This window comes from Pinus tabuliformis, chromosome 3_1 (genome assembly GCF_031772625.1).
Source record: "Pinus tabuliformis cultivar Carrire ecotype Pingquan chromosome 3_1, CPIR1, whole genome shotgun sequence".
NCBI lineage: Eukaryota > Viridiplantae > Streptophyta > Pinopsida > Pinales > Pinaceae > Pinus > Pinus tabuliformis.
Genome location: NC_142301.1, coordinates 164,267,585 through 164,284,651, shown reverse-complemented (window position 1 = coordinate 164,284,651; position 17,067 = coordinate 164,267,585). Strand labels below are relative to the sequence as shown.

General features: G+C 33.8%; 1 protein-coding gene and 1 long non-coding RNA gene across 2 annotated transcripts; both read right to left on the bottom strand.

The window, feature by feature from the left end:
* Positions 1 to 4,432: 4,432 nt before the first annotated feature.
* On the bottom strand, positions 4,433 to 10,197 carry LOC149186300 (uncharacterized). Its single transcript, XR_016255691.1, has 2 exons — positions 9,697 to 10,197; positions 4,433 to 5,950 (listed from the first exon to the last, which is right to left on the bottom strand). It is a non-coding gene; the product is annotated as an uncharacterized LOC149186300 (long non-coding RNA).
* Positions 6,053 to 9,761, bottom strand: LOC149186301 (scarecrow-like protein 9). The gene is given in 2 exon segments (XM_089410959.1): positions 6,053 to 8,228; positions 8,231 to 9,761. Coding segments are annotated over 2 exon segments (2,397 nt in total). The 5' UTR covers positions 9,411 to 9,761; the 3' UTR covers positions 6,053 to 7,011.
* Positions 10,198 to 17,067: the final 6,870 nt, after the last annotated feature.

The following is a 17,067-nucleotide window of genomic DNA, read 5'->3' as shown; positions in this document are numbered from 1 at the left end:
TGGGGAGAGCCACCACGCCTCATTTGACCTCTCTAATGCAGCATACCTCGAGGGATTCCTAAACTCCGATACCAAAGACACAACACCCTTCCTATTCAAGTTCTTGAAAAGGTCACCACCGTGTCGTCGAGTTGAGTCTGGAGACTCTCCAACCTTACTCGGCCGAATTCCAACACCAAATCCCATCACTGCCCCTGGTCACTTCCATGGCTCCACCAGAGTGGAATTCAAAACCCAAAAATTTAAATGTGAAACCCATAACTTCAAAATCCCACCCTCAATTGCAACGCAAAGCACAAACCTGACATTGTTGCTGAGACCACGAGACTCTACATATGTAACATTAAAAAATGTTTGGAAATCAAATAAGACAACCTGGGCGAAAACAATAGCCGATAGCCCCAAATGTCTTTCCAGGTGAAAACAGAAACCAAGGGTATTTACCTAATAGGCTTGCAGAGGTTGTCCTTTTCACTGGTAAACCACAGCTAAGACGAGCCAACGAGACCCTCTCCACACCACAGCCTGCCAACTTCCAAGTAGTGCTTCCCTCCACCAAGCACCAAGGTCCTAGATTCTAAAAATCAAGCCTTCTAACCCACAAGAGCAACTGCTCCACCACACAACAAGCACATTCTTCCCTGCAACACACCAACTTCCTAGCATGCATAGGGTAACGACCTGTGCATACACAATGTTTCCTTCACCACCTACCAAGTCACCCATAACCAGCGAGAGGAGACGCCAGATGAAAATTGTCTGCCGAAATATAAATATCATGCTCGTCCTCTTGAAGTTTCCAAGCGTTAGCTACCCTTCCCTCCACTTGTCTGCTTGGATCATGTGTTGTCAAACAATTCATTGGCAATAATTTCCCCATGTTGTGTGACATTCATTTTACAATGATTTGTCACCCTCATCGGGGTCTTATTTGTTGAATATTTAACAACAACATGTAAGCCTTGTTTCTTGCAAATGGTTTCTTTTCTATCTATGCAATCCACTCTTCATTAAAACCTAAAAATTTAAAACTATTTCTCTTTAATTTAAAATTATTTTCTTTTAAAATTGCCTTATTATACTAAATTCTATAGTTATTATACCATTTTTCTACATTTTTATATTTTATTAACCTAAACACAAATCTTCTAGGTTTCAGCGATTATTCCATTGTTATTTTTTCCTATATTTTTGTTCTTACTTCAATCTATATTCTACTCTTTATATCCTTCCAATTTGCTTTTTACTTTCTTTTTCTTTTCTTTTCTTTTTTTTTCTTGTTTTTTTAACCTCATTTTATATTTTTTATTCTTTATTTTCTTTTATCTCCATCTTTTTTAACTTTTAACTTATTTACTACTCTTAATGTTATCTTTATATCAATTATTACTTTATATCTTATTTATTGTTTCTCTATTTTTATTTTATTTTTAACTCATTTTTTACTACTTCATTTTCAACATTCATCAATTATTATTATATATCTTATTTATTATTTTTTATAGTCTTTAATTATTTTATCTTAAACTTACCTTTATTGCCAATTTTTTCAAATTTAATTTATTATTTTTATTCTTCATATTTTATTACTCATCTTTTCTTGATTCTCTACATATATTTTTTTACTTTTATACATTTTATACTATTATTAAATTACGTTTTCCTATCCTCTTGCACTCTTATTTTTTTTCTTCCATTTTAAATTTTTTAATACTCTTCATACTAATATTACTATCAATTCTATAATTGTTTTATACACATTTAACCAGAAAACATGTTACCAAAATTTATTAAGAATTATATATGAAATATCAATTTTATAATTCTATAAATTTTTTTTGTACATATTTAACCAGGGAACATGTTACCAAAATTCATTGAAAATTATATACGAAAATTGTTATAAAATTCCTTTCAGAAACACATTAACCAGAAAACATGTTACCAAAATTCATTGAGAATTATATAAAAAATGTTATAAAATTCCCTTAAGAATTTAACCTAATAAAAATAACTTGTACATATATTATCGAAAAAACCTATTATCTAATTTCTTTGACCATTTAAGGTAAAATGAAATCTTGAAGTTAATAATTGATTATCCATATCACCCACACTTGAGCTCAACACAATAACCTACCTATTTCAGTAGAGGTTTTTTTTTCGTACAATTCATTATTTCCAAAATTTGGGGAGGGAAGAGCCAGCATAAGCTTTAGTTCATTTAACAATATTATATATTCAGATATTCGGAGCAAGAGCAGGGACAAGCCCTTTTGTCCCTATGTTTGGAGTCCTATTCAGAAAGGTTATATCTGAAGTAATTCAAAAATAAAATATTGATATTTTCAGTAATCTCTTAATTCAAAAATTAATGGATAGTGTAAGTTGGGTTGAAACCTTTCACAAACTCTATAGGTTTGTTGTATAATTTATTATCTCAAAACTGGTGAGGAAACAGCCAGCATAAGCTGTATGATTGAAATTCAAAGTTCATTTAAAAAAATTATATATTCAGAACAATAGCCCTGGGCTTGGAGTTCAAAATATTCCTGTTTAATCAGAAAAGTTATAATCGCGAGTAATTCAATAATGATTGATATTTTAAGTAACCTTTCAATTCAAAAAATGAAAATTAATGAATACAGTACATTTTATGTCTTCAAATTTTTTATAAAATTTTTGTAAATTAATTTTAAAATATTCAAAAGAAAGTACAATGGTCAAAATAAATACAATTGTCAAAATGTATATGTATATAAAGAATTTTTTAATTTAAATTTTATATATCTATTCAATATTTTATTGGACTAATTTTTTTTATATTTAAAAAATTAGCACAATTAAATTGATCTTGTGACATGAAGTTAATTCTGACCACTACCATAATAATCTCTTATGTAAACCACCCCGGCCCCCAGCACACAATCACATAATAATCTTTTACGTGAACCACTCCAATCACAGGTAGCACACAATCACATAATAATCTCTTACGTGAACCACTCCAATCACGGGTAAGCATAATAATCTCTTATGTGAAGCAACCAACCACGTGTAATAAGCAACCAACCACATGTAATCAACCGGGGAGTTGATCATGAAACCTTGTCCTCATATTTACTTTACATTTTCATGAGCTTGCCAAATAAACTCTCTAAGCAAACTTTACTAGAGTATAACTTGAAAAGACATTGTTATATTATTATATATGTGAACTTTACTTATACCTTATTATTTTCAATACTAGGTTTTGGTAATCTATTATCTGTATTTAATTGTAAAGACGACATTGTAAAACTAATGAACAATAAATTTATATTGAAATTAATTGGGCCTATATTGAAATTAATTGGGGAGTCTCTCCATTAATTTCAACTAATTTAATTTTATCCTTTTTTTATTAATGAACTATTGTCATAGAAATTGTGCACTGTAGAATATAGGTTAACATATTAACTTACATTAAAACAAAAAAAATCAAATCCTAAATTAAACAAAACAAAAAGAAGGTGTTGAATTTCTTTTAGGAAGCAAAGGAAAGAATACAACAAGCATCTTAAGAATGAGATTATTAATATTTTATAATGCATTTAATTAAAACCAAATATATATATTTACTATTGTTTTGAATTATTGCTGAACATTATTCTTTTATTTAGTAAATATTTTGTATTTATTTAAAAAAGATATTGGTAAACTTCAACTTGAACAAAAAAGAAATAACACATTTCCCTCACCTTAAACTAAAAAAGAAATTACACATTTCCCTCGCACTATTGTAAAATACGACTCTTTACCTAAAACTCCGCTAAAAATAAATATATTGAAAATTAATTGAGGCTGCAAAAAAGCTTTACATAAAACTCAACTAAAAATAAATATATTGAAAAATAATTGAGGCTGCAAAAAGACATTACTCTAGAAATGAAGATACGCCAATGAGGCTGCAAAGAGACATTACTCTTGAAATAATGAGAGGGGCAAACAAACGAGGGGCATGTCTAAAGTTATTTGTGATATCATTAACTCGTAGAACAGGGTGTCACAAGTGAAAGAGTACTCGCGGCCACTAAAGAAGGTATCGTATTATCAAGCATCACTGATATCAAATTACTGCCCAAAACTCAGACGGTGGCTGTCTTAATATATGAAAGCCCAACATTGTACATTAAAAGTTAGAAATTTACGCCAATGAGGCTGCAAAGAGACATTACTCTAGAAATAATGAGAGGGGCAAACAAAATGAGGGGCGGATGGCTTTCGCTCCCCCCAGCCGGGATCGATTTCTGTGGTGGTGTTTCTGTGGACCGCGCTTTGGTCATCTGTTGGCTTCGGCCTTATAGACGATTTGTAATGGCTATGCCGTAAATATTCTGAAATTCTGCTGGCTTCGGCCATATGCTGTAAAAATCTGCTGGCTTCGGCCATATGCTGTAAAAATCTGCTGGCCTCGGCCATATGTTGATTTTCCCTCTGAAAAAAAAATGTCTCAAATTATTTGTGATATCATTAACTCGTAGAACAGGGTGTCACAAGTGAAAGAGTACTCGCGGCCACTAAAGAAGGTATCGTATTATCAAGCATCACTGATATGAAATTACTGCCCAAAACTCAGATGGTGGCTGGCTATCTTAATATATGAAAGCCCAACATTGTACATTAAAAGTTAGAAATTTAACAAGACTTTACTGATGAAGCGATTAAGAATGGAATGGAATTGTCTTTAGTGCGATTTTTTGTACTTTCTGGAACTAGAATCTGATGGAAAAATTTGAGGTGAAATTTTGATTTGTGTCATTTAAACTAGTTTTTTTACTATATATATGGATTCAGCACCCTGGAAAACCCTAGGACGCTTTGATTGCACAGAATTACCCATCAAGCTTATGATTTCAATAAATTCCGGCCCGATTTTAGAGAAATTAGACCGGAAAAACTTACCATAAAAGCTCCCAAAACGTTACCACTAAAGACAACTCCATTAAAAACATTCATAACAAAATGATAGCCCAACCATGGCTCATTAGATCATTCCGATGATGTAAAGCAATTTTGTTTAAATTTTTTTTGTTCAATTTAACTTAACAATACAATTGAATAAAAGATTCTATAGCTTTTAATAATTTGCTATATCAAAATAACAATAATTTTACGAGTATGCAGTGGTGTACTACTATAGACTTTAGCATTCAAAGTACTGCGTTCAAAGTACTGCGAAGATGAACTCTTTGTTTCACAAAGAAAGAAATCTCATACAGCGTTCAAAGTACTGCGAAGATGAACTCTTTGTTTCACAAAGAAAGAAATCTCATACAGCGTTCAAAGTACTGCGAAGATGAACTCTTTGTTTCACAAAGAAAGAAATCTTATACACCAATGTGTTATTTGGTTTTGCTATAACATTAAAATTAAATAATAATGAAATCTCATACACCAACCTGGTATTTGATTTTTCCATGACATTAAAATTAAATGATAATAACATTAAAATTAAATAATAATGATAGACATTAAAATGATAAGAATGGACATTAAAATTAAATTATTATTATTATAATATCAAAATTACTTAGAAAGCCCTTGCGCAACGAAATAATAGGGAAGAAGATTCGCTGAAATAATATGGAAGAAGATTCGCTGATCACTGGACATTTTATCTTTAATGTAACAATTAGTTCAGTCTACCACTAGGCTACTGGCTAGATGTCAACTATCGATCATGCTTCAAGGACTGTGCTTAGTGAGGCTTGCATATGTAAAGAAATAATAATAAGCAACATCAGTAAAGACTGACGATGATGACAAACAATTAGAAAGGGATATAACCTGTGTGCAAGTATAGGAGGACATCCCTATTATAAAGAACCCTTCTGTACACAGTTGCATCGGAAAGGGTTGGGACTTATTCATGCATTGTTTCATTAAAGAATGCATCCTTGCATGGTTGCTGCATAACAAAACAAAGAATAGGATCATTAATGAAGTTGCATTTACCTTTGAAAGTTTAGCTAAATCTAGCACGGCAAAAACATCGACTGAACCAAGAAAATTATGTCATAAGCTGCAAAGCATAATGTTCAGTTTTAATTATATATTCGCAAGTGCTAATGAAAGAGAACATAAAAAGGAATTTGAACGTGGATCTGCGTTTCTTGTTCTACACTCCTATAACATTCTGAAGAGGAAATAAAAGACCTTAGACACCATATGGCATTCCTTCAAGTTCCAGGAAATCCTGGAACACGAGGACCGTTTGGTGTTCTGCTAGTTCCTATTTAAGAAATACGTTAAGAGAAGCCATGGCGAAAATAAGCAACAAAAGCTCTTGTATTGACCATTAACCTAAAGACAACTGCCATGTTACAACTCTTAGCCAACGTCTCCACAAGTCGCTGGCTCCCTACAAGTCGCTGGCTCCCTCTAAGTATAAAGGGGCATCTGAATGAGCTAACTAAGACAACTGCCACGTTAAAACTCTTAGCCAACGTCTGCACAAGTAGCTGACTCCCTCTAAGTATACAAGTACATCTGAATGAGCTAAATGACAATTTGCTTGAGAGCATAAATGTTACAAAGACCATATATTACTATACCCTGCAGCCTTTATATTACATATAATGCACATATGTGAATACAGGTATCAAGACTGCCCACAAGGTCGATGTCGATTAAATTCTTGTCCTCACTGCAAAAAATCCAGTTTTGTATCCTTGGTGAGATCCCACTACTGCAAACATATATCCTTTCATGTTTGAAATTTAGATGAAGCTGAAAAGTAATATCTGGTGAGCTAAATCACATCTACACTGATCTATGTTGCAATGAAATTATCTAAATACTGTGATTCGAAGGAGAAGACAAAAATTCTTCTAAGAATACCTTCCATAATGTTCTATCAATACCCTAAGCAGTTCCTGAACTTGAAAGTTGGATGCTTGCCTTGGCAGAATCACAAATATGTATCATGCCTTACTCTTTGCAGAGAGAAAAGAATTCTCCATGGCCAAATCATGTCGAAGGTCTCCACGTAGACAGAGCATGAATAATTCTTCCCTTCCAGCCCAATAGCATCCAATTACCATCTTCGTCCACCCCAAAATCCTTATGATAGAATGTTTTTACCTTATCCCTGGATTTAGAGAGAATACTACGATCCAGAGGAAGCTGTACAAATCCAGCACGCTGAGTCCGTCCCTGCCACTGTTTGTAAGTTTCTGGCCTTTCCAATCTTTCTAATCCCTCACATGCAACAACATTCAAGATCTCTCGGCCAAAAATTTCTTTCTCTATCAAAAACCTCTGCTGATTGTCTCGAGGAACAGTAGTTTCCAATGCATCAAACAGAGCAGAATAATGGAAAAGCGCCTCTCGGAACCTTGTTATAAAGAAGGAAGCATTGTATGCTCCGTTTACCACACCTTGTATAAAAACTCGAGGATTCATACTCCGAATCTTGTTCAGCACAATATTTCTGGGGCTATCCTGAACCACAGTCTCATCGAGCAAATTCCGCAACCTGCCCAGGCAGTTTACCACCAGTACCTCGTCACTCCTGAGGCCAAGTTCTTCCACATCTAGGTTCTCCCACTTTGTTGCAATAGCCTGGTATTCAAAGGGCACACCGAAAGATTTTGCATAGTCTTCCAGTCTGCGCCCAGTCTCTTCAATTCTCTCTGCTGGTCTAAATCCAGGTTGGGGAAACTCGATTCCAGTTATGCGAAGCATGGGAGGACCACCAGGACGATTTGCCAGACATTGAATCAGAGAAGGCCATTGGAAACCATACAGAATTCCGAAATCAACAATGTGCAACCTCGTTTCTCCCTCTGCTACATTAAGAACTGTTTGATAAGTCATAAAATGAGATATTTTCTTGAAAGGAGTAGCAACCAAGAGCAGCTGATATGCCTTCAAAATCTCTGCTGCAGACGAAAGAGAGCTATTTGAAATCATAGTGAACAATCTGCCACCGCTTCCTGACAATCGTGCTACCATACCATCTGCAAAATAATTAGCCAGGCGTTGCGACCCATCTCCATAAGCGGACGCATGTTGCCTGATCTGCTTTAAAGTCTCATTGGCCCCTCGAGTATCATCTGCTGCCACAGCCTGTGCACAAATAAGAAGGAGCGACCTCAAATCCACCACTTCCTTTTTCCCTTGCTTCTTCCCAACAGTCTTCGGACCTTGCGAACCTTTCACGGACCCATTTTGAACACTTTTCACACTTCCACCTGCATGTCCGCAAATTTTTTACCATGCCTACCACCACAGAGCAACACCTCATCAAAACTCTCAGTACGAATAACATTGTCTGAATAAACTGCTGAAAGCTTGTTGCTCTGTCTGTCTTCCAAGCCCAGATCCTCCCGGTGCGGATCCTTTTGCCGCTTAGGTCCGTTCTCATCATCGCTGTGTGTCGCATTCATCTGAAAAGGAACACCAATTGCATCTTCCCTCTTCCCCACCTTCAACTCAAGGTCATTTTCCTTCTTTGGAGCTCGCATAACCCACCCATTCTCCGCACTGAACCCCATATTAAGCTTAGTTGCAACTTGGCTAGCCTCATCAAACTCTCCAACCCCCGAGTCATGCTTGTTTTCAGAAAAAAATTCAGAGAGGTTAATCTCATAAATGGGGGAATCAGGCAGGCCATCAATGACTGTACTGCTACCCGAAGAACTAAACGAATACTGAGAAGAGTAGCCAGCAGAAAGATTCGCGGACAGAGGTGACTCGAAGCCCGTGGGCATCTGAGAATTAAAAAATTCCCCAATCCAGCTACTGTCCTCAATCTTATACGGAACATCATCCTTAGTGTAATTCAACAACTGATTTTGATTCTGTCCTATTTTACTCTTACTACACATGCCTTGAGGAGGGTAATTCTCGCCTAAAATATCATAAAAAGGCTTAACTGTAGCTTGTAGAGCACTGCACTCCTGATACATACACTTCTTATCCTCCATATTTTCATCCATAAGCATATCGCTTATATACTTCAAAACTATGTCAGAATACAACTCTGTGTCTTCCGAATCACCATCTGTTATGGTGATCGTCTTCTCAGAGGATAAAGAACCCTGATACTGAGCAGCAGGAACGGCTTCTTCCTGCTGCGACCATGACCTCTGCGACCCTATGCTATTACTAAGCCCATTCATCTTCTCAGAGGATAAAGAATCCTGCAACTGAGCAGCAGGCATGGCTGCTTCATGCTGCAACCATGACCACTGCAAGCCAATATTATTACTAAGCCCATTCGTTTTCTGAGAGGATAAAGAACCCTGAAACTGAGCAGCAGGTATGGCTGTTTCCCGCTGCAACCATGACCTTTGCAACCCAATCTTATTACTATGTCCATTAGACTTACTACCATCAAAAGTACCATTTTTCTCATTTGCCATGGTGACTGGAATCCTAATTAAACGAAACTCTGACAACACAATTTGATCCACAGATCGGAACCCTAAGTAGCAATTCTAGGGTTTTATCTAATCGTTATTCCAGTTACTAGATAGCTCACACCTGCATATTGTGCTGAAACAACCCCTAGGGTTTTTCATCCTCTACAGAGGAAACAATGTTGAGCGTATCTCCGCAGACATCTTTGCTATCGATGTGTACTTGCAATTTCACAAAAATCAATGGAACCAAAATCAAATACCAACAAACAACGCAGCATAAGCATACCTCCTTAAAGCCGATTGCTGGAATTCCAAATCCTTATGTGAAAATCATCGCAGCGGATGTGTTAATGTTTGCCAGAGTCGTATATATAAACAAACATCCACATTTAATACTCCAATATGTAACTGCAAAAATAGCTTTTTCCCAGGAAATTACCCTATTTGACTCCCGGGTTTTTTTTCTGAGCCACCGTAGCCGTCTGATTTTCATCCGACGGATCTCCTTGCTCCCACCGGTAGAGCCAGAAGATCCCTGGTTTACTGACACCCCCGGTTGCGATCCCTCCTGTTGTTCTCCCAGCTTATCCGGTTACCTATCCAGTTCGTGAGGCGCACGATCTAAGACCGGCTGTCAAGGGTATCTAAGACTCTGGGCGGACCAAACCAGTCGGTTTCCTACCTCTTTGCGGCTCCTTTGGCTACCTGCACAACCGGTCAATATTCCCTAGGTTTTCTTGACGCCCAAGACTCCTTTCCTAATGGAAGGCACCTCCCCGGGAACCTTCCTCTGTTATCAGATTTTATGAAGATGTCGATCAACCGCGTAACTTATAATATAATATAATTTATTATTAAATTAATTAATATAATATTCCCCTCAAATGTTTGTGCTGTCCCACCACTTTGAAAGTGGGCCCATCTTGCGTGGGTGTGTATTATTATTAAATAAATTGATTGATTAGTCTATAGTGTGTGGGTGTATATTATTATTTATTTTATAAATAAATTGATTGATTAGTCTATAGTGTCTCGTCAAGTGGTATCACCATGAAAAGAAACCATACAAAGCCTATGCCCCTAGAGAATCTTGATCCTAGATTTGACTCAGTTGCCCACTTTCAAAGGTCTTTACATTATTAAATTTACATTAAAATAATAATCTTGAAATTTCAGATTCATTCCCCAAAATACACACAGATTCATAGATTCAGAGCCCCTGATCAAGAAACAAGGCATTTAATTTAAAAAATTATTGAATTGATTTATATAATTTCCCTTCAAATTTTTTATAATGAATTATTGGTAAACGCGTTGCTTTTGCTTGGGAAAAGGGTAAAGTTTGAAGTTTTCTCTTTTTCTTTTTTTATTATTATTTATTTATATGGTGGTCAGGAATATTGTTCCTCTTATCAATTTATCAACTCATGGTCTTTATAACACTAAGGTGTTTTTACCTAATAAACATTTTATTGATAAACGTGTTGCCTTTTCTTGAAAAAGAGGTAGAGTTGAAATTTTCTCTTTTCTTTACCTATTCAAACAGTTTCTATATTGTTTTTCATGTCAACCTATCCTAATCCTTATAATAATGGGATGTTTGTATGGATAATAATCCCTTTATAAATATAATAAAAAATATTTAATTGCAACCATCCTCACATTAGTGACAATTATATTTGGATTTTCATATAAGTAGAAATTTCTATATTGATATAGACTTTCTTATTAATATGTATATTTGTTTTGTATAGGTGTGAGAACGATAAAATTGAGTGGTATGTGTATATGAAATATAAGGTTAAATATGTTATAAATTGTGATTAGTGATAATAATTTAAATGGAAGTAGAGTTGAATTTGATTATTTATCTGTATATAATAATAATGGTGTGTAAGAATGTATATTGTTTTTTAGACATTTCTTGGTGATGAATTGGTAAAGGAATTTTTTTGGCTTATAATATTTAATTTTTTTTTAATTCTAACATTTATATTAATTGATAAAATTAATAGATGTTATTTAAAATTAATAGATGTTATTTAACAAGGCGACAATTTTATCTCAACAGTAAATTTTTCATTGGAATTTAGTAATTTTTTTTAAGAAATGTGATTGTGGGATTGTTTGAACTATTTTTTTTATGGTGGAAATAAATTCAGCACCATCAAAAACCTTTGGGGCACCCAAAATTCTAAAGCTTAAAAGTTGTAACCCAAATTTAATGAGAAGAATTTTTGGCGGAAATCACATTATAATATTTTTGTCAACGCGTTTCGAACCAATGAGTGTGTAACCCAGATTTTCAAGAATTTATACTAGATTTCGTCAAAATCATGTCGAAATTTCCATTCTTTTCCAAGTGAAAATATCGCCTCTTTAAACTACTCTAAATCAATATACTTCCCTATGGAGAAAGAAGTTTCTAGTTTCAACACCCCAAAAAGAATCAAAAGCAATCACTTATGCCAAGTGGGGCTTACTTTTCCAATAGACGTGGGTTGACTTCATAATTGTGTATATTGGCCCTTTTTTAACCTTCCTTTTACTTATTAAAATTTTATGTGGGGTTCAATGTTTGAATAAATGTGTATATTTGTCACATCAAGGATCTCAATGACTTCATAAATGTGTATATTGGCTCATTTTTGTCTTCTTTTCATTGGTTAGAATTTTTCGTGGATTTTAATGTGTCGCATATCTTAACTTTTTTTCAGTGGTATAAGTGAAAATTAAAATATTATACGAAAGCAAAATCTCCACATAATGATCATATCTATTTTTTTTCTATATATTAATCATCTATACATGCGATAGCTACTTTTTAAAGGTAAACAACTTGTTTAAGAGTATATCCTTGTAATGGCTTTGAACCTTGTACACCAATACCAACCCAATATTCCTTCCCAATTTAAAAAACCCCTACTTTCACTAGATATTGTAGGTTTCCATTTTTTTATTAGGATTTTTTATACAGCTTTATATATTTTCATTAACTTTGAGGTCCATTTTTTATACTTGCCAATATTAAAACCCTTTACCCCCTATTATATGCTCAATATATTGTGTCATTTTCTCCTCAATATATATCTCCCAATATGAACTCACGTGGTATGATATTGCTCCCCAGTGGAGCCCCCGTCACATAATCCCTCAAGGACTAAACACGCATATGACACATATAGAATATAAAAATACTTGAAAAAACATAATTACATTAAGAGTAAAAAAGTGAATTTACAATTTGACTAGATTTTCTACATCTATTGCATAAATAAATAAAATTGGAAAAAAGAAAAAAAAAATGGTTGAAATTATATTTCTTTCTAAAATAAAACCCGTAATAACTATTAGAAAAATTAATTATAAATAATTTTCAAAAGTGAATAATAAATGTTATAAAATAAACATTAAAAAATTATTATAATAGTAATAAAATACATTTTAAAAAATAATTATAATAATAATAAAATAAACTAACATAAATATATCTTTACTCGATTTTTGCTCATTATTACTTTTTTTATTAAATTTTTTTATTTTTCTAGATATTTATAAGATTTAAGTTGTAATGAATTTATATTGATTAATATTCCGAATAAATTATGTATTTTATTAAATGTATATATTCACTTCAACTTTATCTCTTACTGAACAATAAAACTTAATATCTTAGTAAATAGGTATATACATTTCACCATGAACTTCCAATTTTTTCAATTAAATCATTATAAAAACTTTGATTCATACTACATTCAGTTTTTATTGTCTTTAACATTAAATTTCCACATTGTATAAGATATCTTTACAACTTCTATCCATTTCCAAAAACAAATTTTATATTTTTAAAATATAAAACCTTTAAAAAAATTAATCTTGGTTTGTATATTCCTTACTTAAATAGTAGTTAGTCAATTTCTCTATTATTCCACTTCTCAATATTTGGAACTTCACAGAAGTATCTCTATTATTCCACTTCTCAATATTTAGAACTTCACAAAAACAACTGAGCTGTCTGGGCATCATATCCTAGGTCTGAAGGTGAATAGAAACATAAGGGTAGGGGGTGAAGGGAATAGGTTGGGCATGACTCTCTCTGTCGACTAGGGTGAAGGGAGTGCAGGTGAAAGGTCTAATAGAGCAGGTGGTATACATGTAAGGGGTAAGGTAAAGGGTGGTTCATAGATGTCATACCCTACTGAGTGATATTCCCCCTTTCCTTGTGAAAGCTTAATAAATGGGTGGTTTGTAAAGGACTCTTCCATCGTCCTAGGATGAAGGCAGAAGCAAGTGAAAGGTCTAGTAGAGGTGGTATACACTTCAGTAAGGGGTGGGTAAAGGGTAAATAGGGCATGCATAGAGGGATGTACAACCCATTCAGTCCACCAGGAAGAGAAGTAGTACAGTATGGATGGTGGCATGAAACCAACCTTCTTACTCTTACCTCTTTATAATACCTTCATCCTAGGAGCATGGAGGGAGTCATATGCCTTTAGGTGATCCTCTTATACCATATCTAAAAAAAAATATGTTTCTAAATAAACTTCATACACTTTATCTCTTAAACACCTTATCACTTAAAATTTAAAAAAAAGCATGTACTTGATAAACTTAATATATCACTTAAAATTTTAAGAAAAGTATGTACTTGATAAACTTAATATAACTTATTATTAAATCTTTTAAATAAACTTCATATATTTATGATTATTACATTTCTTAAGGAGAGCATGTGCCTTTAAGTGGTCCATATCCCTTATTAAAAAATCATTAAAATCACAAAATATTTTTAAACCAGTGGTCCATGGTCCATATCCCTTATAAAGAATCATTAAAATCACAAAATCTATCTGTAAACTAGTTGAGGAAACCACCTAGCAATAGAATCAAATCCTAAATACATAAAAAAATCATACAATCATCTTAGAATATATCAAAATTATGTTAATATTAAACTTATAATATATCAACATTATGTTGATATTAAAGAGGACTGACATTTATGTTTCATGTCCCCACTTGATACCTCAACTAAGGGCTAACAAATATGACGGTGTACTTCTTTAATGCTACTAACTGTAGAGTGTGTTGTCTTTACATTGTACTTATTGAATATTGTTGTTGGAATGACAAAGTTTTTCATTCATACAATTTTTTAAACTCATCACCCATTTAATCATTTGAATAATAAAAACGTTTTTGGTTGGAGTCAGAATTGAAAGGGACAAGGAAAAGAGTCACCCTTTCCCTAGTCTCTGTCTAAGTTCCATACCCATTAATCTAATCATTTTATAATGTGGGAATTCTCAATTGAAAACAGATTCAAAAGCGATTGGGACATTGAATTTACCTGATTTGTGTCTAAAGATCTAAGAAAAACTCACATGTGCATTAGCTACTGCATTTGAGAACCTCACATGTGAGTAACCATCCGAAAAGCACTCACTCACATATGCTCAAGTATGATATAATAAAAGTATTTAAGAGTCCTACGCTAATTGAAATGGTAACCCTGAAAAAAATCCCAACCCTTTATCCATGTAGATTCTTATCAGTCAGTGCCATAAATGTACCGGCATCGATTCCTATAAAGTCAACAAATATATCATTGACTACATAAACAACTAAGGAAATTATTTGGTGCAGCATTCACTTTTCATCATAAATAGCATTGCCTTCTTTTGTTGTCCATATCCTAATTAATACCAAGGATAATTCGTATAAATAAAATATTATTAATTTCAAAATTATCTATAGCAATAAATAAATAAACGGTATGCTAATTTATAAATATAATATTTTTTTATTATAATTTAATGATATTACTTCAAGTAAGATTGTAATTTTATGTTGTTTATAAAATATTTTTGAATGTATAATTAAGATATATGTGAATTCCGTAAGAATTAAATTTAGATGGGAGAATAACAATTTTTTCCAAAACTACTTGGCTAGACTCAATCAACTATTTCTATTATTTCCAATAGATTCAATCAACATATCTTGTATGTTGGGAATTACGATTGTCGTTAGACCAAAACCTGCAGGTGTTAGTCAACGATCGCATCACTAGAGATAAGGATCTACGAGAGGTTGTTAGTCCATGTCATGAAACACATGCGAAGCGTTGGTTTATCCAATGTCGAACAATCTCCCCCCCCCCCCAAACGCAAGTCGGGTGTGTATCAAATTCGTGACCTACGCTCTGATACCACTTGTTGGGAATCACGATTGTCGTTAGACCAAAACTGGCATGTGTTAGTCAACGATCGCATCGCTAGAAATAAGGATCTACGAGAGGCAATTAGTCCATGTCACAAAACACACGAGGAGCGTTAGTTTATTTAATGTTCAACATTGTATTCAGACATCAAATGGTAAATTACTACAAGTGAACAAGATATACAATTGAAACAATATAATATCTAATATTTAAAAATCATGTATGTGATTGTTGTAAAAGTTGAAACAAGAGCATATATGATTCATTCATTATAAGCAAATTTAGAAATTTCGGAGGAAAAATCAATCATTGATTTCTAACCATGGCACTAATGAAACCCAATAAGTAGGTCAATTGTTGGAAGAATAGAAAAAGTAAAAGCATTGTGGGATCCCCACCTTCCCTGGAATATTTGCATGGAGGGTAGCTCAATCTAAGCCATGATATCAACTTGTAACTCAAAGGGACCCAATTAGACTCAAACTTCAGCTAAACTAGACCAAAGGAGCTCATGGTGAACTCGTCCTTGAAATAAATTGTTCAAATTTGATTGAAACAACCCACCAGGCTTCATATATATATATATATATATATATATATATATATATATAGAGAGAGAGAGAGAGAGAGAGAGAGAGATAAGGGGAAAAAATGTGTGGACTAGCTTAAGTGATTGATTTCATTAAGCTTCATGCAAGAGGTTTTTAGGTTGATCTCCTGGGTTGGTTGCCTTTATTGCATACCTAACTCAATGTCCTCATCAAGTCAGACATCTTGGTTAGTTGCAACAAGTTTACACTAAGTTTCTTCTACAAAATGGTGAAAGGTACCCAAGGAAACTCAATTAGTAGCCATAATAACTACCAGTAACCCAATGGAACTTTGCTAGACTCCAATGTCCATTGCACTAGAAATGGAGACCTCACCACAAACTCTAATTTGAAATAGCCCATCTACACCAATTGAGCTAACCCATTAGGCTAATGCAAGGACACATACATATTTTGTTTTTGTTTGTCAAGTTGTGGATCAACAACAAGTTGGAGTAATTATTGTGACAATGAACCAAGTTCAAATCTTGATGTGCATATTGCTTCCCTATTCAATGGTTATCGAATGTAGTTATTGATTATATTGAATATCGTTGATGTAGCCTTCAAGTATAAATTGTATGGCATTTGCAAGGCCCCAACAAACCTTGTTCTTTGTTGAAGTGTGTGAGAGTGGGTCAAGCTTCTTTTTAGGTATAGCATCTATAAAAAGATAGTTCCCATTTAAATGCACATTTCTTCCAAGTCAAACCTCATGGGATCTCTCCTTGAAATATACGCATGAAAGGAAACTCAACCATTAGCCACAATACTACCAGTAACCCAATCGAACTTCACTAGACTCCAATGTCCATTGCACTAGAAATGGAAACCTCACCACAAA